The sequence below is a fragment of the Coffea arabica genome, chromosome 9e (assembly GCF_036785885.1).
Source record: "Coffea arabica cultivar ET-39 chromosome 9e, Coffea Arabica ET-39 HiFi, whole genome shotgun sequence".
Classification (NCBI taxonomy): Eukaryota; Viridiplantae; Streptophyta; class Magnoliopsida; order Gentianales; family Rubiaceae; genus Coffea; species Coffea arabica.
The window spans coordinates 29,238,988-29,263,673 of NC_092327.1; the positions used below are offsets into that span (position 1 = coordinate 29,238,988).

At 35.3% G+C, this 24,686-nt stretch overlaps 1 protein-coding gene across 3 annotated transcripts; it reads right to left on the minus strand.

The window, feature by feature from the left end:
* Positions 1-370: 370 nt before the first annotated feature.
* On the minus strand, positions 371-23,356 carry LOC113710229 (uncharacterized). Of its 3 annotated transcripts, none has more exons than XM_027233118.2 (19): positions 23,042-23,356; positions 21,032-21,135; positions 17,412-17,498; positions 17,219-17,294; positions 17,055-17,129; positions 15,060-15,113; positions 11,984-12,043; positions 11,795-11,911; positions 11,467-11,561; positions 11,160-11,362; positions 9,867-9,964; positions 9,543-9,646; positions 9,263-9,428; positions 8,973-9,095; positions 5,063-5,145; positions 3,793-3,934; positions 2,529-2,558; positions 1,847-1,917; positions 371-1,496 (listed from the first exon to the last, which is right to left on the minus strand). In XM_027233118.2, exons 1-19 carry the CDS (start codon positions 23,078-23,080, stop codon positions 872-874), a joined length of 2,352 nt encoding a protein of 783 aa, XP_027088919.1. In that variant the 5' UTR covers positions 23,081-23,356; the 3' UTR covers positions 371-871. The 3 variants fall into 3 exon arrangements, with proteins under 3 accessions (XP_027088919.1, XP_071922653.1, XP_027088920.1); XM_072066552.1 differs by lacking the exon at positions 23,042-23,356 and adding an exon at positions 19,553-19,681; XM_027233119.2 differs by having other exon boundaries at positions 557-1,493; positions 23,042-23,325.
* Positions 23,357-24,686: the final 1,330 nt, after the last annotated feature.

A 24,686-nucleotide genomic window follows, 5' to 3' on the forward strand; every position in this document is an offset into this window, starting at 1 on the left:
TCCAAACTAACGTCCGGTCTGATAACGTAATTCACCACTTAAACTTAATGAATTTAGGTCTTAACATATTCAAACGCGTTTGATAACAAAAAATTAAACATCTGAATTTTTTAGACAAAACTTGCTCTCAAAATTAAGTGATAAATTAATTCATTTACACTGAATGTGATATGCACTCAAATGTATTTAATTTAATACTTAACCATTCAACAACTTAATGGATTCAAACTTCAGTTTTCAGACTTCAATTTTATCAAATGCACCCTAAGTTAATAAAATAATTATGTGAAGCAGCAGTTAAAGCTCAGCAGCAGCTGTTAAATGGCCTAGCAGGTTCTTGGCTAGATGATAAAACGTGTAAACAACAGAATGGTGCACAAAATTTGTAAGAGAGCAATTATTGGTCTTGTAATGGAACCAGGACACTCGTTCGAATCAGGTGATTACATAAAGCCCCAAATAGTTTTAACACTGTTTCATCTGAAAGAACACTTCCATGGGTGAAGGATCCTTTGAAAGCTATAAACAAATGTCTTCTCGGCTTACAGCATTCATCTTCTCATCAGTGATCAGCCACCTTGACTCTTTGCCGACAGGTTGATGCTAGAGAAGATGACAGACCCAAAGAATTACATGCAAAAAGAGCTTCACGTGAGAGACATGAGTGAACGCAGTCATTTAAAGGTGGGGAAAAAATCATCAGCCCTATTTGACAGAAGAGCCCCATTAATGTACAGAAGGCTCTGGTATAGCAAGTAACCATTCGACTGCAGCTGTCCCAGAATTTCTCTCCCAAGTTTGTAGTTGCAGTGTTGCTTGGTTAGCTCCACATGATTTTGGGTTATAATTTACAGAAGTTCCCACATCAATTCTACTGTTTGCTTTCTGAGCCTCCAGAGGATCCTTCACCTGTAATAGGTGGCTTCTCCGGATGGAGAGAGTCATCATTCTGGGAGTTTGGTTTAACATCTGATTCTGAAGGTCGGGAACCAGAGGTGACATCTGATGATTCCTGTGATATTCCAACCTCAGTTTCAAGAGCGTCTACAGGTACATCAGCATCAGATGGAGAAGCATCTGTTGAAGCTGGGCTCACTTCATCCACCTGATCCTTAGATTCTACTTGAAGCTCACCATTCGGTAAGCACGGCGGCCGAGCTGTATCATCCAAATCAGAAGTTGGGTCTGAGGTTTCACCATATTCAGAGCTTTCCCTCCATTCAACCCATTCAGGTGGCTTATCACTCTCTGTTTCTGTCTCTCTCGATTTCTTCGGCGTATCCTCTGTTGCAGGATCATTTAGGCTTGGCTTTGATTCAGGGAGTTCAGAAGTTGCAGTATCTGCCAAATCATCATCTCCATGAGGAATATTCTTCTCATGAGCCCCCGTCCCCTCGATTTTCGGTGATGGTGAAGCAACTGTGCCAGTTGATCGCTCATTGACAGTGTTGTCATCTTCGAAAGCAAACCAGTTGGAATTCGTGAAAAGAGAGCTACTGCAAGCATGTGCAAGTTAGAGATACAACCACCATTACACCAATAAACTAGAGCTGAATAAACAAAAACAGGAAGGAGCCCACAATTTAAGGAATCTGAAATAATGTAGGATCCATGTGGTGACAAAATGTCAGACATAAAAATGCTCCATGAGGAGAAATAAGAAGAGCTCAGAAACTGTAAAGCAGAATATGAAAACCCCAAAACCAGAAATGTCGTGATAAATCTCATGAAATCAGAAATGCTTCATGTGCTTACAAATCTTACCAAGTACAGCCATGTGCCCTCATAAAAAATGAGAAAAGGTGTGTAGGAAGTCTCCACAAAACAAGCTACAAACTTGACATACCTTTCTTGGTCATCTCCAAGACGAAGAGAAGATATGACAACTTCAGCAGATTCGTCATCAAAGTAGACATCCTGCAAGATAATTATCCGAACGTCTGAAGTCAACAATGCATAAAAAGTTTCAAAATGTTTAATGGAAAGTTTCCAAGAGAATTGCAGCCATCTAAATAATGATCTTTTCTGAACTACATTGATTTTTCTTCCTTCATTAGGCAGCTTTCTCTGCTGTACTGACAATAAATTTAATTGACACACACATGAAGCAAAGGTCCTGTTTATCCTGGTTAATGTTAGAATGCCCATATAGACAACAGACTGGATATGCTCTGAGGAGTTTATTTACATCCAACCAAAAGCCTAGTCAAGACACGGTCCAGGAAAGGTAGCCCTGATACAAGTGAAATCAGTAATCTATTTAAGAATCCGCATAAAAGCAGCGTTAAGTGCCTTAAAGCAAACTGAAAAAACAATTTCCCAAAAAAAAGTATTGACCATATAAAAAACTGTCACATTATCCTCTTCCTATTTAATATTCTGCAACTTTAGTTAGAGTTTCACAATTTAATTGACTAAAATGACCCACTTACTTCGCAAGATATTTACTCATCCTCAATTAATCTAACTCCCAGTGCAATTGGAAAATAAAGAAGGCAAGTTCATGAGAAAAGTCAACAAAAACAAACCTCATCATCTCGTTCCAGCGAGCCATGAGTCTGCACACGGCAACAAACAATGCATTCATGTAACTAATGGGAAAATACTAATTAAAAACCAAGTGCTAAACAGTATTTTATCCAGACACTCCACTAACAATGAGTGCCTCTAACCACTTGAAAAGTAAATAGATACAAAGTTAAAACAGATATATATGCACCAATAATGCATATGCAATCAGGATATTTTTAAAAAAATGATCAGATAGAAGATAATAATTACCATTCGCTAAACAACCTAATAGGTAGAAAATTATATGAAAACAAGTGAATAAATAAATATACAGGACAGGATTAACTAATTTTGTAGCAAGGAAAAGATGCAACACTACATTGAAACCATTTCAGTTTTAAAGTCATAAATATCAAAATTTCTACAGCTTAAGTTGAAAATGAGACAATTATTTTTACTCCTTTTCATGGTAGATGTGGCCATTTTTCCACTTTCCATGCAGGATAGTTTCACACACCTCCAACTAAGGAATAAACAAATAAAAGCACACAAGTTTGATGCTTAATGTTTAAAGATCTCTCTCTACCCCATCCTTTCCCACCGTTCCTCCTACAGTCTCCCTCTTTAATGTTTGACACAATACACAACTGATATTAGCCACATGGAAGAAGAAAAAGGCATCAGATAACTAGCAAGAATTCCTTTGAAATGGATAGAATGAGCAAGGGCTTCTCTTAACCTGCTTCCTCAGGTCTTAATCTACTCTCAAGCACAGAAAGTTGCAACCATGAACCACCCAATAGTAGGAAAAAGGCAATGTGAGGAACAACACGTCAGTAACATAAACCAGTAACTCAAACCAATGTCATTTGAAGATTCTGGAAAAAGCAGTAAAATTCAAGTGTCAAAACAAAGTAGAAATGCTTGCTGTTAAAAACACTGGACTGGACATAATGTCTGCATGTGCAGAGCTTGCAGAAAATACATGCAGATCAATCACAGCATTGATTCTTCCAATCCAGTGAAAATTACTTAAAACAGAATACCAAAACTCTTCAAAATCGAATATCATCCTTACTGTTTACTGGGGCAACAATACGTTAATGCTTTATTTCACAATTGATGAAAACATGGATGCCTTAAAAGATGCAACAGATAGTATTCTTCTTCAGTTCATCAATTCTTGAGATGCACAGTCATTCCGCAACCAAAAGCAAACAGATAATAATAATATGAAACACAAACACGTAGAAGAAATTTTTTGCGAGTTATAAAGAGCACCTCATCAATATCATCATTGCTATAGATCCCATAGCGGAAGGCCTGGCTTAAGTTATTAGCTAAAGCAGCAACATCATAATCTCTATCTTGGTAATCATCATCATCACTATCCCTTGCCCGATCCTGCAGTGCTGTGGGTCTCCTGTAAGAGTGGATAAAATGAGTGTTAGCAAACTGCACAAGTTTGAAAAGAGAGCAGAGATTATAAGCATTATGAAAACAGACACAGGAAACTAAAAATGCCAAGTCCCACAAGGACAAAGCAAAAGAACTCTACATTTAGCACATGCACACCAAAAACAAACCTGTCAAAAGGGCAGAAAAGGAACTTTTAAGAAACAAAACAACATATAAACTAAATAAATGCAAGTCAGAAAATATAGCAATTGGTATAGAATTAGGGAGCTTGGTAAGGAACAGGAAAAAGAGAAAAGAAACAAACACAGGAATAAATAACCAAGACATGTAGCAACCAGAAAGAGAGCAAATTTTTAAAGCCAAAAAGAACTGGGAGATGGAAATAGCAACTAAAGATGATGCTGGGAAACCACCTAAATTTAGTCCAGGAGAGTTGCATAAAAGTGATGACTATCAGTAAAACCACAAAGAAGCAATTTGTGTCCCTCAAATCAGTTCAAATCTAACCACCTGCCTGGGGCTTGGCTAGGTACCAAAGGCAGGACTTCATTAAAAATTACCAAAAAAAAGGACATCAATATTCGTGCACAATTATGACACGTAATACTTTAGAATGCACTAAAAATGACACAGATAGACTCAGGAAAATAAGCTTTGAGTTTGTAATTAATCAAATGTCTCATTTCCAAAAGGAAAAGAAAGTGAGGGGGGCTTGCACCTTGTACACTTACAACTGGAAATCAATGCACGCTATCACTAGAAAAATTCCACCTCTACTTCCAAAGTTTGAGCCACCAATGCTAACTTAAGCTTTTTGTTGGTGTTTTGGGGGGGGGGGGGGGAGGGGTGGAAAAAGGATCAATCCATCATCGGAAGAGAAAAGGTAGGTTTGCTTGGATTGAAGGTTATTTGGGAAAATTTTTGGCTATTAATTACTGTAGCTCTTTTTTCGATGTGATACATGCGAGGTAAAAAGGTGATTAGGAAACGTGTTTTGTGAATAGTAACAAATTTTTTTTTTCCAAATAATACGTATCCAAGCAAACTTTTGTATCCTAAGTCTCCCACTAACACGACACAAATGAGGGGCAACCAACCAATTGCATAAAGCAAATTGAGCATGAACTCTTACCCACAAGCCCACTGGAAGACATTTTCCACTGCATTGCGCTTCGGTAAGACATTTGTATGATAATCAACCCATTCACTATTCTCCTGGACAAAGAGGATATTAACAGTTTCAGACAATAAAAAAAGAGATCATTTATCAAGATTAAGAAACAGAGACCTATAATCAGGCAATGACTGGAGAATTTAATTTGAAACAACAGAACTACCAACAAAAATATGATTGAAGATGTCACTGGGTGGTAATTTTAGCAATAATGACAATCAAGACAGCACATTACTAAAAAGCAAGGATTAGCACAAAATGGTCATCTCCCCTCAAGTGATTAAAGAAAATCAAATCACTAACTTCAAAATGTTAAGAAAACTTGCTGCAACTGTTCTTCTGAAACAGTAATAAACTCAGTCATCCTAAGTGATAATAAAACCCAAAACTTTTATATCACTACAAAACCTTGTCACTTTAGATGTAGAACCATGCATATTCCTCAAATTGCTAGTAGTTAAATCCTTTCCAAATCAAGAAAAAGACACTATTAGGAGAATCTGGGGCAAATCAAAAGTAAAAGCTCCTGCAAGTCAATGAAAAAAAAAACTAGAAAAGCTAATTACTCGACCTTCTTGATCATTTCTTCAGTTCTCCTCATTCAAAGATGCTCAATTAGACATCCAAATCATGTACCACATCTCAGTATACCTCATTAACACTCCATTGTTTTTTGCTCGCACATTTGCCTTACCCACGAGATACTGACTGAATTAATGATGCACTTAAATCAGGCTAACCAAAGACAGAGACCTATAAATAACACAACCATACCTACTTGTTGTTCCAAAGAATTTGTACAAAAGAAAACCACAGTTCCTGGTCCCTAACTTTCAACAGCCAACTAATTCTTGCCTAAAAACCCTTTTGGCATTAAAGGATACTTCAACATGAGAGGCGATCTTTCCACATTTAATGCACATATAAAAGCTTAACAAGCCATGGAAAACAACAGTTTCACTCCAATCTTGGTAATCAACGATTGACTTCTTGTAGGTATAATGCCCCAGTGCTAAAGGGAGGTCATGCCTCCAAATAATAGCTCCCTTTCTGATAGAGGTTATGCCATGGAAATGAAAAGTTTCATTCAGATTTTAGTAATCAAGGATGGACTTCTCATCAATTTTTGTCCTTAGGACAATATTTAGCCATTTAATGAAGGTATAGAGGCTACATGTCACATTAATAGATGACTAGTCAGCCAAACAGAAAAAATTGATCATGCTGATGAACTAATAAAAACTAGGCTGTCTTATCCATGTGACATATACAGACGTAATAATTAGGAAACCTAGTGCTTAACAATGGTTGATTGAGTCCGTGCTTGCATACATGAAGACAATAATACATGCAAAATTTATGCATTCCTTCCATAAGTGGCAGAGCAAGAAATAATGTTCATTGGAGATACAATAATGACACAAGGCTAATCAGACTAGAAATGATGATGATTTTCAGCTTAAATTATTAGGGAAGAACATAAAAGATCAAAGGAAGAAATCAAATTCACTGTTGTAATTTTTTCGAATCCACAAGTGACTAGTAATAACAAGCATGTGTTTAATATCAACAATAATACAACTAACAAAATCAAATTTGTTCACAAATGTTTTCTTCCCTATGAAATGGAGATACTTTCTGTAAAAGACTAAAATAAAATAATACTACTTTCTTTGGGTCAAGGTGGAGTGAACATGTAAGTAATAATGAGTTGAAATTTGGAGTCCTAGATATTTGCTGCTACTTGTTTCTTCTCTCACTTACTTTATGACAAGTTACAATAATAACTTTACTATATCATTGTTATTTCAAAATTTAGCTGGGGCACAACTTGAAAATTTTTAAAAATCCCAAGCCTAATAATGGTATTTTATTTGGACCATGAGAGCACGTGCCCCCACTGGCCCCAATGTAAATCTGCTTGTGCCTTCTATATATTCATGAATAGAATATCCTCAGAAGTACCACAATATAAACCTCAAAATGAGCGATAAAACCTTATACCTTAGCATAACTATGATAGCATAATTCTCCCAGCTAAGAGTACAATAATGATTTCTGATACAATAATGATTTCTGATCACAATATCTTACTTCAAGTCAAGCGTTGGCCTGACAAAGCAATGGTGTATTATTTAAAAAAAAAAAAAAAAACAATGACCATTAGAACAAGCTAGGAGCTAATTGAGGTGCAGGTCCACTCTCACAAGAGTAATGGAAAAGAAAGAGAAGCAAAAGAAAAACTAGGGAAAGGAGTTGTAAGGATTCAAAGTACTCCAAGGAAACTCATTATCCATCGAATGAAGCTAATGGAGGTAATGTCACCCATTAATAGATCCCCTTTTAATCTAGGGTGTGCCATGGATCTCAATAATGAAGCATGGACTTCTTGTAACTATACTGTCCTTGGGACAATATTTATCCATCCAATAAAGCTAATAGTGGTTATATCACCAATTCATGGATGACCAGACAGCTAACAAAAAAAATGGAAGCATGCTGATGGACTAGTAAACACTAGGTTGTCGTAGCCATGTGATATACAGAAAACTAATGTTTGCTCAACAATGGCAGATTGAATCCTCGCTTTATAGTGGAAGACAACAATACATTCTCAAACTGCCCTGCCATTCATTCTATAGAGATTCATCAATAGGATATCCTCAGATACCACAAAGTAAACTTCAAAATAAACGACAAAACCTTATTCATTAGCATAATCATCATAGCATGATTTTCACCACTAAGAGTACAACAATAATTTCTTATCACAATAGTTTACTTCATTTCAAGCCTTGGGCTAAGAAAGCTCCAATAGGGACCCCCAAAAAAAAATAAAAAAGGACCAAGAGAACAGATTATTAGCTTAATGAGGTACAGACCCACTATCAGCTGACAAATGGACAGGTAAGAGAAAACAAAGGAAAAACAAGTAGGCAGAGTTGTAAAGCTTCGAGTTATTCCAAGGAAACGTATTTATTAGAATAAGACTCAAATAATAGTTGATGGCAGCCTACATATTGCTGGGAAGACAGAAGTGCAAAATTTTGTGGCCAACGGAAAGTTGCTAATTCAGATTTTATATGATCTCAAAAGGCTCCAGACTAAAGGTTGGCAACTGATACAGATTATGGAGTCAAGTAACCTCCTCAAAGGGCAAATAACAGAGGCATCCCAATGTCCCATACTTGATACATTGAGGGTTATACAAGTTCTGATACCAAGGACTTCTACAGGAAGCTAATATTTATTATTTTTTTTTATTGAATTACTTAAAAGAAAATATGAAGTAGATAATTACTACAAGGTGCATGACAACAAAAAACACTAGTCTGACGATACACTTCAAACCAAAACAAGTCCATCAATAAACAAAAACATAATGTACAAAAAGTGTATCCACGCCATTGGCACACATGATTCCATTCTTTGTGGTAATCTTGAGGACCAAAGAACTGTCTCACTTTCTTCTCATGTTCTGTCACTCCTTAAACTTCTACACAAAGACTCTCACTTCCCAATCCACTACCGCTAGAATATAATACCAAAGCTATAATTAGCCACCACTTAAGTGGCGTTAAAAGTGATTAAAAGACCTTCCATTCCACCAAGACTACCCAAAATCTGTGACTGTCTTTTGAAACCACATGCAGGATGATTCTTTCAGGTGCATTACTTTAGCAGTTTACTTCCCCTACTTACACTGAGGGAAATAATTCCATGTCTCTCAAGAAACAGCAAGAAACTGCAGCCCCAGATTTATGCAAAGAAAAACTTAAGTACAGGAGGATATTACACCAAAATCTGATAAAGCAAAGGACAATCACGCTCCTAGCGAGCAATCAACAGAAAGGAGCTTAGAAAGAACCTGAAGATGTGATTGTATATCACCGTTGTTATTTCCCAGTTGAACAAGTTTATTTGCAATACGTGTTATGTGTCCAATATTCCCAATCCTAGGAGGTGATTTCTCCTCAGCAGGAACAGTTGGCTACAAGACATATGAAGACAATTTTTTTACCAAGGGAAAAGGTGGTAACAGGAAAAGTATATGAAAAGCAGATCCAAGAATGGTACAAGTCAATGACAAAAGGTTTAGATGCTGAACCCAAATTGTTCACACTCAATATCCAACTAAATAACAAACTGGAATATCACCTTGGTTGGATCAGTAGCCAAGATGAAATCACTCTCAGCTTCAAGCATTTTTCCGACAAGATTACAATCATGAAGAAGATGTTCAACAAATGAAGAGTTTTTGCTCTCCAGGCAAGACAGTATTATTTGCTCCACATGATGATGCAAAAAATTATTGTAAGGGTACCTGAATTCAAGGTTATCCCAAGTCTCAGTAGCTCATTTTATTCTCCAAAAAACCAAGATCTCTTGGTACAAAGCAGACTTACTTAGATAAGGCAGAAAGACATAGAATACTTACTCAAAAAATAATTCCACAATCCTCTTCACAGCACCAAGGCGAATCAATTCCTTTTCTGCAGCTTCACTACTAACAGTCACCAAGACTGAGATGAACTCTATAATCTGAAAAATAATTTTTAACCATACAATCAAGTTTGTGCATTGCCAAACTGTACGAACCTTAGGGAGAATATTATGCAAATTATGATTAAAATTTTAGGCAGTACATCTAAAGCAATAGAATATTAGCAGACTTCTAATTTTACTATGAGCGAACAAAAACGAAAATCTAATCCACAAGTTTCTCTTTTAACAAAAATGAAAATGAAAGCAGAATGGAGACCTTCAAACGATGTTTTCCAAGAGGTGGCTGTAGCTTTCCATATGTAGTCAGCAAAACATAGTCCTCAGAGGAAACATCCAAAAGCTTCAGCAAATCACCTGCAAAATCAAGATATAATATCCAAAGTTCATGTAAGCTAACCCGATTTCAGTTTGCATGCCATTGCAAAAAAAACTTGTACAAATCACTTTAGCCTTCTAGTACTATATACAAGCAAACCGGGTCATATCACCATCTGGACATCTACTTTTGCATTCGCAGTCAAACATTGTCCTGCCTATCTAACGAAGAAGAAATTATCACAGCATATTTTTATTCCCTTTTCCAAGATGCTTTAAGGCTTCCTAAATCCATTTTTTACAAATCAACAGCCCTTAGAAGTGCTAAATATAAATCACCTTCAATATCATCATGCACCTATAAACCTTTCCAGAAGTACTCCAGAAGAAGCAGCAAAAGATGCCAAACTCCAGAAATATTTGGGCTTAAATTTTCCTACAATAAATTACCTAGATCCAAGCAAGAAAATGATGAAGATTAAAAATGTACAAATCGTTCTATTTGCATTCAGATGCAGCCAAAAATATTACTGGAATAAATGGAAACTAATTACTTGAACAAATAAACCTAAAACGGTGAAAGTGCTGCTACAGAAACTATGACATCGTGTTTAGTAGATAAGTTGGCTGCACACAAAAAGATCAACAAACACGTATAGCACTTTTTTTTTGCAACAAAAAAGAATGAATAAATCCTTTTGCAGATAAACTTCGTCTACTCCAGGCAATCATCCCATATTCAAATCGATTTTGTAATCCTCATGTTGCAGAAACTCATGATCATCAAAATTAGTTATCAGTTTACTGGAACAGCTCTACATCTTTCTCATCATTGCATAACCTACTCTAAATACTCATGCCCTTTATCATATTCAAGAATTTTAACAGCACATATTAAATGGAGCAAGCATCTCAAACCCAAAAAAAAAAAATTCTGATACGTCAAATTTCTCATGAAAGAAATATAGCAGCCTATAAGGTAAATAAAAATTTACATCAGCAATACTATTAATTTGAGCAAGCAACTTCAGCTATTTGATTTTCAATTCGGAAAAAAAATTAAGCAACAGTTCACATTCTACTCAAAATTTGCACATGGCAGGGAAATCACAGGGTAGCGTCTTTGAAGCAAAATGTTTAAAAAGGAAAAAGTACTAAAAAAAAAGGGTCCACAGCAGCAGTTTGTTAACAAGGTAAGAACTAAAGGAGAAATTGGTAATGTATCATGGCAGACCTAGGCTTTCAAGCATTCCATCCACGGTCTCAGGATTAGGGGTTATTCCAGATCCTTGAATCATTTGGCGGCTGTACATATAATATGCTCCTGATGTTAGCCTCTTGGGGTCCAACAAAGAAATGCACACAGACAATGAGTTAACCAACACAGATTTTGGTCGAGAGTCCTCCAAAGCATGACGAAACAATCTTGCCACAAAACTGTAACAGCGAGACATTCTTGTCATCAATGTGATCAAGCCAGTTTCAAGTGAAGCCAAGGTATTAAGGAACCAAGAATGATACAGTAGGAAGTAAAATTCCACCTAGGACTGGAGATTTTAGAGGTTATCCCTGGTGGGGCATATCGAGTTATAGCACAAAGAGCTTCTGCTGCATTAGCATGCACTTCTGGGCAGTCCTGCAACAGTATTTCTCCAGTTATCAATTGGAAAACATGAATAGAAACCCACTCCAGCTTTTCAAAGGTAAAGTTCTTTCATAGACCATCCCATACAAGCAGCATAATTAAAAATTGCAACATAGTGTATTCCATCAAGCTAACACAATCTTTTTAGTCCTCCACAGGTCCTCAAAAGATAACAAGGGCTTGACAAGAACAGTAAAAAAGTTCAGGTTCCTTAAATTACTTACAGATGAACTGAACTTATCAACAATCATCTCTAGCACATCTGTTCCTTCTAACCACTGCATAACATCAGTGTAGTTCGCATACAGGTGTTCATCAGCACCAATTAGTCTAATTAAAACCTGTAGGGGGAAAAAATTAGGATTCAAGACTAACAGTAAAGAGGTAAAGAGAAACAACAAAAAGTATCGAACCTCCATGATGGATGTAATTCCAATTAGGTCAACCAGCTTCCCTATAATATCCTGATGAGCCTGCACAGGCACAAAGCCAAACATATCAGCTGACTGACTTCTAAATGCTCAATTGCAAACATAAAAACTGCTATGGGAAGTTGCAAATTTGAAAACTCGGCCAAACTTTTGAATGAAAGAAATGAGCAAACTTGATGAATGATTGAGAGGGGGAAAAAACTTCAATAAAGACACAAGTCGTAGAAACTACATTTACAATCCTCAGATTCTTCCCATTCATTTTTTTGGTTTTTTGAAAGGTCAATGCAAGATTAACTCATTTAGAGACATATGCAAAGAAGGTAGCAAGTATCTTCATTGGTTTTTATCCCCTTGGAGCCCATTCACATAAAGTTCTTTCCTTTTCCAAAGATAGAACTAAAAGAACTTCATTAATCTGTCTATCGAATCCAAATTCCTATCTAAAGAGCTTCCTATATTCCAAGTATATCCATTATGCAACCACAAAGAAACTTGTAATCCATACTTCCTTTTATATTCTCTTCTCAATACCAACCAAGACTATATTATATCTCCCCAAGGAATGTATGCAAATTTCAATTGTTACTTTTCCGACCAAGATTTTTAGCAAGTAGCCTTCCATACCAGGAGGCATGTCCAATACACACAATCTTGTTAAAAACTCTTCTACTAGTAGATTTCCAATTTACTACCAGTATAACCCAGCGCTTTCACAGTGGTTTCCAGTAAAAGAGAGTAACCCTTGGTGCAGCACAACCTTTACATAGCAAATTTCAAAGGGATGTTCTGAAGTACTGGTAATATAATGATGCCATAGTAGATTTTGGCTGAGATTTTCCCCTTCTCCAATTGATTCACTTGTTCATTTCGTAAAGCTAAGACATAAACAGTTTAAATTTTATATCCCAAACTGGTTCAGGCTGCGAAACACCAAAAATAAATTACATGACCTCCATTCTTGATCATGGTTAGAGAAAATCATTATCCCGTTCATCAAAATACACTGACCTTTCCGAAAGAAAAATACTGGAAAAGTTTAGATATTGATAGATGTTGCTAATTTATTGGCAATGACCCTGCAGTAAAGCATTGGCAACAGTAAATTTGGGCGTATGCTTTTTTGTGACGTCAACAACTGGAGGACATTTATGCAACTTGACAACAAACCTCAAAAGATTAAATCCAAACTGGTTGGATTCCTATGATGACTGCAACTTTCACAGGAGGTGTGATGAGTTTAATGATCAAATCATCTGTAACCTTTGCTTTTTTGTTTGTCAACAATGTAGTTGAAGCCTTTCATGAGGAATAAATAATTCCTTATATCTCCATTTCCAATATCAGAAGTTATCTAAAAGTAAGTATATCCAATTCCATTCACATGCTTTTTCATGACGCCACAGAAAAGTAACAAACCGATATCAAAAGTCATCTAAAGAGTAAAAATTTTGAATTCTTAAACATGTGCTTTGCTTCTGACCTGCATCCTTCATTCATCCCATAATCAAACCAGTAAACTTCCCACTAGAGGCCGGTTTTTCACCTCCATAACTCCAAAAACCAATTATATGCAAGGCATTAGAAGAACAATAGATCTCATTCCCCATGCCTCTCCAAAACAGACACTTTGCTCTAGTTGTTCAACAAAATCTTATCATATCATAATGAGCTCATCTGAAAAGAGTTTCTCTAATTTTTGACTTCCATTAGTAGCAGCTTTTCAGGATTTTAAAATGAAAAATCAATAACTGACAAATTTAAGAGAAAAGGCTATGATTAGAGTTTCCTCCCATGTTTTGATTGACACAACATCTCCAGCTAGCTAGCTTATCTTCCATTTTCTTCAACACCTATAGCCCTCTTCTGAAAAATATTTAACTAATAATGGTAAAGTCTAAGAGACCACAAGTAGCATCTGAATCCTATAAAGCCAGTATATTTGCTAGATCTTAATGTAGCCAAACTCACAAACTGAATTAGTTCACTTCTCATTCACTCAATCTTATATTCATCTAGTCATATCATTACTAAGAACTGTGACTAATGCAATATCAACAGAAAAGCTGATAAAAATTAGATAGTACGTCCCCATCCGTGTTAGGTAAATAAGGAATTGTCATCTCATGTGAGGAACCTTTTCCAGATCTGAGAATGCAAGCAAACTTTACCATCTTCCACATTAGCATTTAGGTCTCTGGAGGCACATTGAGATAGAAGTCTTTTTAATCATGATGCAACACTTTTCACCATAATTTCTGGCTTTCAACCTCTTTTTAGGTAAAATGGAATCAACTTTACCCAGGTCAGATACAACCAATTGTGATAGCTGAAAACTTCTATCAAATCTTTCATACTCAAATAGCTGCTGGACCACTGACCATGACTTGGACTTGGGACTTCTTTCTAATTAGGCAGCTCAAGCACGATTCAAGCTCAATATTAACGATTATAACTGGAGATATAAGGTACTCAGGGATAGATTTACTTAGATTCATTTAAGATCTAAACTATATGCAGCTTAATTTATTAAGAAAAATCTATACTAGCTGATTTCAAAACTCAACTCTAATCAAGCCCAAGCTTCACAAAAAAATAAATGTTGCAGCTCCAGTTGTAACTGTACAATCAACACCCCTCCGTGGTAAAACCCAAAAGTTATTACAAGATGAGAAGCCAAATCACTACTAAAGGATGTGAACATAGCTCTAGGGAGAAGGGGAGAAGAGAACAGACAGCAATAGCGTGAAGCTTACTTATATAGATGTGCAACAAGTTCATTTCTTTATTTAAATTATCAAATTAGTAGAACACAAGCACAGGCGAAAGTAATAAAAGAAACAAAAGCATGCTGCCCATTTGTCCCAGAAGCCTGACAGAGTCCAAAGAAAAATCAGGAGATTATAGAATTCTACTGAACCAAGATACAAAAAAGAATTAATACATGTTTGGGAGCATATATATGTATCAAAAAATTTCAACAGTTACTACTAACAGAAAAGAAACAGCATAATATAATAATACTCCAATAAAACATGGGCAAAAGCATTTGACTAACCTGTATATAGTTCATTAAAGAAACTGTCTTCCGCAACAACAGACATATAACAACCTAGCATACAGAAATCAGAGCATCAAATGCCAACACATAATGCAAAGATAATTTAAAAAGGAAGTACTGAAGGATGAATACTGCTTAAAGCTTCATCTGTTTGACCAGAGTCAAAAGGTAAAACCTCTACACATGCCATTCAGAAGAAAGCTCACAGTCATGATGAACAGAGAAACAGGCAAGACAAACACCTTGACCTTTTCAATCTCCAACAACCATTCTTTCCAGCTAATAAAACCACCCCAACCCCCAACCCACCCCAAAAGGGGAAGAAAGAATCAACCATAAAATTTGACAAAAAAGCATATCTTAGTAAACAAATTCAAATACCCCAAAATAATCCATTCCTCACCTCACATCCAAGCAATTCATAGAGATAAACCAGCAAATGTTAAGTAAAGGATTACATATAATGCTGGATGAAGCATAAGAAGATAATATGGCACCTAGATTCATGTCTAAGCTTCGACTCTTAAGGAAAGTCAAAAAATTCCCCAAACATAAGAATGGTTTAGCATGAAACATTAAGTTTTTTATAAAAACTAGATAACACTCTTTTCAGTAAATCTCAAGATCACGTATATGTCGTGTTGATATAATAGAAGCGAAGAGCAAGACAGTAAATAGCAGCCTTACTTTCCTGCTTATAAATCCAAAACTGCATAGCAAAGAAAAGAATTGGCAAATCTTTACATTAGTACTTATGGACATCTAGGCAACTTTCATTATACAAATTTTAGAAATACTTTAGTCAACAGACTAGTACAAATTAACAGCCCAGTACAAGCATATTTCTGTATTTTTCGTCTTCCTGTTCCTTTATGATGAGGCAGATGGCTTTGAAAATTCCTCACAAAGCAGCATGTTTCAAAACTCCAGGGACCAACATTTCGGAAAGACTGGCCTCCATATGGATCATGTGACTCTGTTACAGCACAAGTACGCAAATCATGCGTAAACGTGTATGCAATGTAAGGGCTGGTTAGACTAGAGGTATTAGAATGTTTTCAGTTCCAGTGAAGGAAAGTTTGAATAGATTTTCCCTTTATGTTAACCCACAAAAGAAAAGGAAAAAATCCCTTGAGAATTAATTGTAGGAAAACACATTTAAACAAAATCATGAGCTATATCCCACAAATCTGGCAAGATAGTTGCCGACAACTTTCAAACAGAATAGTTAATCCAACAATGTACCAACAGAGAAAACAGATGCAAATAAGTATAACTACATCAGTCTCATTTTTTCCAGTTTTCTTGTTTTCCAGACACTACATTAGGTTACACATTATCATGGGAATGTAACAATTTGAACATTGAAATGAATTAGATGAAGGTATAGAACAAGAACTCTGAAACTGAGACAAGAAAAGCCTGAAGCCAGCTTCTCAAAACACATGCACATGCCAATGCAAAGCAACAAGGTCAAACTCAGTGGTGATTGTAGGGACAAGATTTATTGTATTAGTACTGCAGATTCACATTGTGAAAAAAGATGGGAAATATAAGAGATCCCGATATACAGCACATAGAAAAGATAAAATGTAATTATTGCAGGCTAATCTGGAAACAGGTCCAGAACAGACAAACCCACCCAAAAAGAGAGCAAAACAAATATAAATGCAGGAAAAAGGAGAAAATGGAGAAATGGTAGGTGGTTTGCTTTTCCAGGCATTATGACAGCTGATTCCAGAGAAAGAAATACATCACTTCAATTCAACAAAAATTCATCACAAGAACGCCTACCAATATCGTCCCCACCCACATTTTATGTTATTTCCCTATTAACTATATTTAGCATTCTGCTGATTCTTCCCAGGCTGAAGAATGGGTCTTACATTGATTTCATTGGTAAAGAACCAAGATTCCCATTGCACACTTAGGTCAAATATCGTGTAATGTCTTCCAAACCCGTTTAACATCAAAAGCAGAGTATCACAATACCTTACTGAAATAACCAGCCAGCAGAGTACTATGAGAGCGCCCAGGTTCCAGGAAGGAGAAAAGAATACTCATTAACTGCCCACAAAAATTAAAGATCCAAGTTGTAAATGAAATCAAAAGTCAAAATACAAGTTAACAATAGGAAAGCTCATAGAATTCCACACCTCCTCATCCTCCACTAAAGCCTTGAGTATTATATCAACCTCACATGTAAAGATTTCACAAGCAATAAAAGGGAATCTACAAAGAAACAGGTAAAACAAATCTCATTAGATAAATTCAAGTTGAAAAGGAAATATAGTTACTAACGCTAAAAAAAGATCTAATGAGAAACTTGAATGATATCCTAATACATACTTAAAAGTTCGTGTTTTCTCGGCATCCTCAGGAGCTTCTTCCACAATGTATCGAACAAGCTGTTCAACTTGAGCTCTCTCCCGCAAACTGCAAGTCAGGTCAGCAATAAAAAGTCATACCCAATTACAGAATCCAACCCTTTCCATTATTGCAAGTATGTGATGCTTTAAGTACAGTATCTACACTTCCAACAGAAAACAATTGTACAAAACTAGCAAAAAGGCATTTCAGAAACAAATTAAATTTCAAAGCTTAAACTATTAAAACTAGTAACACCACAAGCTTCATAAGATTTGGCTCTTTCACCCAAGCTGCATGTCAGCAATGAAATATTTTGTGCTCATAACAGAGTACCCAATCATTTGCATTATCACAATTATATCATGGTTTAAAAACAGCATCTAATTTAGGAAAGAAAAAAGTATTATAGTTACTAGCCAAAAGAATTCTCAGAAAACATGTTAAAAGGTTCAACAAATAGAATGTTAGAAATGCATTTAGATCACAAGGTTCACATGCCTAAAAGTTCTTGCATCCAAGTGAAAATCTAAACATATTCAACAAGCATCCTTGAAACAGGTGACAAAAAGGCCAAATGTATACGCATTTCAAGTATCTATTATCACTAGTAGTAGCTTAATTTTAAGCCCAGCCTACAGAAACCGAACTTGATCTGTCCCAATACATGCATCAAATAACAACTTTTTCATCAAAAGGTTTTTATTGGCAGTAGATACGTCATCCAGTCTGCTTCTTTAATGCTTGTGTGTTGCTCAATTAACAACTGATGCAAAACCTTTTCATTCTTCCCAGTGGTACTTATCCTGTATTACCAAGAAAATAAGTAGAAAGCTGCATAAAAACTTCCCTTAGCAAATTTTTACAACCAAATGGTGTGAGAAGACACCAGATGCCAACTGCTAAAGTGAAGCAGGAAAAGTTTAATCCTAAAATAAGCACACAAAACTCATCATTCAATTTGTGTGTTTGTTTTAAACTAATAGAATTTAGACTATCAAGCCTATTGAATATCCACCCAATGAAAGAAACAACTGCCTTTTGCTGCAGTCAATCAGGTTATGAGTAGCTTCCCTTCTTAATTAATGTCCACAAAAAGATTATCAAAAGTTGTACCATTATGCTCCTGTTGTCCACTAACAGCACTATAGTACCAAACAAGTAGATTACGAAAGACACAACTACTAATTTGCACAATAATTTCATTGTACTTAAGAAACCCAATTTTCAAGAAAAACTTTAAACATACTAGCAAAGGGCTTCACATCTTCTGCATCTCATTAACAAATTAAAACACTACAATTTATTCCGTTCCTTCTAATAAATAAAAAAAAAAAATTTCCCAAATAAAGGTGCCTTGACTTAAAGTGGACAAAAGCATTATTGCCACATTGCTGTACATAAAGGTAATAGGCAATGGTCATTCAAAACCTCTGGCTGAAAAGGATTTGTGAAGTGGAAAAACACAAAATGACCGTGCAAGATGCTCTTTAATATTGCCGAAAATTGAGGAACTAAAAGTGGTAAAAAACCCAATTCAAAGGTAAGTGTAAATGTTTCGAGAAGAACAACCAAATCCAGAACAAAAAATGGAAGAGATCTGGCATTATGACCAGAAATGTTTTAAGTCACAAGAAAGGATCAAGAAATCAATTCTCTAACTGAAAACATGTACAAGAGCTATGTCCAATGACAAAAAGACGATGGGATGTGGGAGATGTCGAAATACCTTAAATATTTACTTAAAAGGAGTCATGCTACATACACATGGACACCAAATCCTCCATACCATTTGGTCTGTTGAACACACTATCTATAACCTAATGCTTTAATAAGTCTAACTCCAAAGCAAATTGCATACAGAAACCAGTCAACCACTCATCCAAGAAAATAATGCATTCTACATGTGCAAGTACTACATCTATATAAATGTAAACATTAATGTAAATCATGCAGAAGTACTTCCCCAATTTCTAGATCCACCTAATAGATCCACTGCTTTTCCCATTTATTTTCCGCAAATTCGCCAATTCCAAATACCTATGTTCCAATAGGATGATAAAAGCCACCCAATACTTCACCCCATACAAAAGTTTGAAACAGGTGCTACTTTAATATGTCACCTTTTCTTCATTTTCAAGTGATGTTATCCAACTGCAGGCCAAAGTAACCAACTTCAACAAGTAAACATCTTACGCTTGAGAAAATCCAAATCACTTTTCTTCCTCAGTTTAATTATTGATCTTCTTATCCTGATTCAATAATTGATTCTGATTCAATAATTGATCCTTCATCAAGTTATATACATATAGGAGCATTTAAGTTGTAAATGCACAAATTAAGTCAGGAAAGGAGAGTCTCAAATTTCTTTTAGAGGCAAAGAATGCAATTGTACAATAAAAGAACTGGAACTAAACAAATTGTCATTAAACAGTAAACGTGATACACAAATAGGAGCATTTAAGTTGTAAAGGCACAAATTAAGTCAGGAAAGGAGATTCAAATTTCTTTGAGGCAAAGAATGCAATTGTACAGTAAAAGAACTGGAACTAAACAAATTGTCATTAAACAGTAAAACAAACACCTACTTTCGACCTTTACATGGGTGTTAAAAAAGGTTAATTTCATTTCTGCAACCTGTCACTCTCATGAACAAACAGTTATTCCGCTTGGTCCCCCAGAAACAGAGCTACCTTTATCACCAATAAACATTTGCCACCATGTAATAAACCAGATATCACTAGAGCGAGCGAGGTGAATAAACATAATAAAGGCTCAAAGGTAAATGCACAGCATGAAACACTCAGAAGCTTGACATTCATACTGCCATCAGAAATTCCTTTTTAATCTTCAAAACCCACATACTAACATTTGCATCCGGCCAGAATCAATCCATTCCTGTCTTTCCACTTGCAGGCTATTTAAATCAATAGATCACTCTCTAAGGCCTAATATTTCCTCCTTTGTGTTTCAACTCCTGTACTCGTACTCTAATAGATGACTTTCCAAAGTGATTCAATCCAAGATGTGATTAACGCAAATCAACAAGGAGGTATGCAGAATAGGCAAATAAATCAAGACAGGCCTTTAATACCAAGACTGACAAAGCTGACATTCAAAGTGGGCCATTGTTGCCTGGAAGATAGAATGAGCACTTTTTTGAAAATATTATACTAGCTTTTTGGTCCCTTGGATATATTTTACTGCATTTTTTGGTCCCTTGGATACTTTAGCATCCTAAGCTTTAAAAGATGATTAAAACATCCTTCAGTGTGAGCAAAGTAATGTAGATTGGCAAGCTTAATTCCTGCCCCATTAGCATTAGATGGCAATACAACCAAAAAAAAATATCCCTTACAATTATAGGCTGGATAACTACTACTCTATGACAAACATAAAAGAAAAAGAACCATGATTTCACTGACACAAGGTGAAGGGGACAACATGAGCACAAACAAGAATTGAATGAACTGTCTAGCAGCTGTAGCATGGAAGCCAAGAAGAGCTAATAGAATTTGAGAGATTCTAAAACATGTCAGCAGCCAGCCTACTTATAGAAAACAAGAGCAAAGAGTACTTGACGCGTTAAACCACAGGCTTACAAATTGATAAGGCGGCCATTAAGAGCTTTGCATTCTTGGATTATTTCATCCTCGTCCAACAGCTCCTCCAATGTATAATTCTCTTTGTCTAGTATGGTCTCCACCTGAACCAATCATATAGTAAGTCAAAACCAGGATCCTTATGCTCAAATCATATCTTTAAATCTAAAAAACTTAAACACTAACGAAAATGTTCTTTAACACCAAAATAAACACAAAAGAAAAACAGCAACACGAGATGCTAAAGAAGGACGGTTGCAGAGTAAGTTGCAAAGACAGGATACAAATACAAAAAGACTTTCATGGGAGAAAACATAATCCAGTAACCTCCTGATCTTAACGCACTGTCTGGAAACATGAAGTTAAGCAACTTTAAAAATTCATAATTAAATTAAAAAAAAAAAGCCATATCAATAAGGTTGTATACATCCAATTGTAAATCCTAGGTATTTTTCAAGCCCAATGATTTGGAAAATAACTGCAACATGATCTGGGTAAAAAAAAAAACTCTAGCTTTGGTTTTCAATAATAATATTTATGTTTTTCTAGGTAGGTAAAGGTTAATCACTGTAAAAATCGAAAACTGTAAAACTTATGACTGATTCCACAAGGCTGCACTTTATATATTAGCTCCATGTGGAGACTGTTTAAAGTAAGGTTTCAGCTACCATTTGATTCATCCTCTTCTTCTCCATCACTTTCATTTTTTTTTTCCTCCTACCATTCCACTAATTCTCGGCTACTTCATGCTCTCTTTTGGTCCTTCCCTCTCTTTGTTTCTAGTATTACTGAAATTCTGGGTTTCCAGTCTCTAAAATGGCTGGAGTTTATTCGATTGAAACTGTTCTTGATTTTATTCACTAAATTTGCTGACACACTGCTGAAATTTCGTTGCTCACAAAGTAACTCTTACACTCTTACACTAAATAACAATTTAGAGCAATCCATAATTGCAATATATCACTTCTTCATCAGCACTAAAACAATTATAGTTTCACAAAATAATAAAAGCTAAGAATATCTACAATCAGTCAACCATCAGTCAAATGCAACATATGCATCTCCATAGTATTATAATTAGGTTGCATTTGCTATGATGGAGAGCACTCACCCCAGAAAAATACATGAATCACACCCTGAATCTAAAGGACAGCACTTTGTCCTTGATATTGACGGATCCTAATGTTAAAAAAAATTGCACATCCTAGTTTCTATTCTCTAGCCACAGGAGTGTGATTCTTCATCAACTAGGAATCATCATATGTGAAGCTACAGTTGGACTCATCTGCATGGTTTAACATTTACGCTATTGAATACATTTGCACATGCAAATTAATCAGCAAGTGATAAGTTCCAAATATTCGAAGTTCTCATCTATGATCCATAGTGAACAGTATAGCAACCACTTGACAAAAGTCAAATGCCAAATATAATGACAGTCTCAATTCTCAGTACCAGGGTAGTATATAATTCTCTTTTCGGTATCATTTCCCCACAAAATACAAGGCTAATTTTCACACTAGAAACATCATCTACCTCAATCTTATTAAACTACTTCATCAGAAATAGCAAGTCTTGTCCATGACAACACAGTTCACTATCAAAAAATAGAAAAACAACATCAGTATCCTGATATTGGCTACATCAGAGGCACTGTTCCATTGCCATCCAGTTGATTGCCCCCATTATCAAATCAAGAAGGGCTACTAAATCAAGATTCATTGCATATCAATTAAGCCCATTATGACAAACTTCCCCAAGCATTTACCAACAAATTCCCAAAGAAAGATATCCCCTATAATTTCCATTTCCTTTAAAACCCCAACAAATTAGCACAACAGCAGGCAACCGGGCAATCCTTTTCCAAAATTGCTAAATAATCACGCTTCAAATTGAGCATTTCCACTATTAAACACATTCAACATAAAAAACTTGAACGCTACAAATCAAGACAACAGAAAACACAAATTAAACCAATTGATAAACCCAAAATTCGCGTTTTATACTCACAGGAGACGCAGTAGACAGCCCAGCCATACGCCAAAACATGGTGAATTCTTCAAAATTGGAGGGCTAATCAACTCGGCCAATTCTTCCGAGAATCAGATCTGTACCAACTCGAAAACCCTAACGGATAGAATTTTGCTCCCTCTTCACAATGATAAAATCCAACCAAAACCGGTACTAAAAATCAATGTCAAATATGAATATTACGTGCGTCTAGAAACCCTAGATTTTGAGCGGATTTTGGATTCGATTGAATCGAGAATTGTAGAGAGAGAAAGAGGAGTTGTGGAAGAGAGGAAGAAAAGCAAAAAATTATTTATGTTGTAGTTGTACGTTGTACTATAGTTAAAGGCCTGTAATCGCGGGACGGTGGGAAATTGTAAATGGAATCAAAATAATTTTAGGAAAATCCTCTATGATGAAATCTTTCGATTGATTTAATCATTTGTTTTTTTATATTAGCTCTAGTTATTTGTTATTTATTTGCAGAGTTCACCTAAATGACTTTCAAAATAAGATAGAACGATACATATAAATATGGAAAGTCCTAAAAAACTATAGATTTGGGCTTGAATTTTCAAGATATTTTACTTCAGCCTCTCTCAATTTTGCTTTAATTACAATGATTTCCACCATTGGCATTGATTGATCTCAATCCATGTTAAAGAATTTCAGAGGAAAATTACAAAAAGCATCCCTCACATTTTACGGTTGTCATTTTGATCTCTAAATACATTATCGATCATAACTTGGCTTGCAAAAAATTAGTCATAACTTGGCTAACAAAAAATTGTGTGCAAACTTAGAACTCAAAATTTTAAGGGGCAAAATCAACAACAAACTAGAATTTAACCCGTAAATTGCATTTAATATGTTTATGTATTTGATTAACAAACTGCCACATCGAATTTTAATATGTTTACTTTATTGAAGAAATGTTCTTATAGAAAATAGTTAAATGAAAAAATTCAATAAATTTGGATAGAGTATTATTTGGAATAATTACTCTAGTACTTTTTGTGATGTAATATATGTGAAATAAAAATGCGGTTGAAAATATAAAAAGATGGATTGGAAAATGTGCTTATTACTATTTGCAAAAATTTAGCTATTCAAACACTCTCATTGATTATTTATCATTTTATACGTTACTACAGATATCAATATTCAAGTCCTCCATGTATATCTATCAAACTAATTTACTTTATGATTTTAAAGTGAAATAACTCGAATGAATGAATAAAAGTCGTCAGAGATTTGAAATTGCATTTCATTATTTAGTTAAGAAAAACTTAAATGCCAAATAGGTAGACCTAACATTAGACAGGAATAAATATCCATACATTAGGCTTAGAAATGTAAGGGAGTACTCCTTATTTCTTCATTTTGATATTTTCGATTGCTCAAGGTTTTGGTTCATGTTCTCCTCTGATTTGTTTATTTATTGCTTTCATTAATAAAATTTGGGTTTAGTATCCCTCCCCGTCCACCAGGTTTGAGAAAAAAAAAACAACAATAAAATACATAGACCCAATTAAGCAATTGACCACAAATTCTCTTCAATTTGGCTAACCACATAAAAAGAGAAAAATCAATGATTGAAAACCTTCTTCAACTTTTTCATCATGATATTCTCTCTTATTATTAT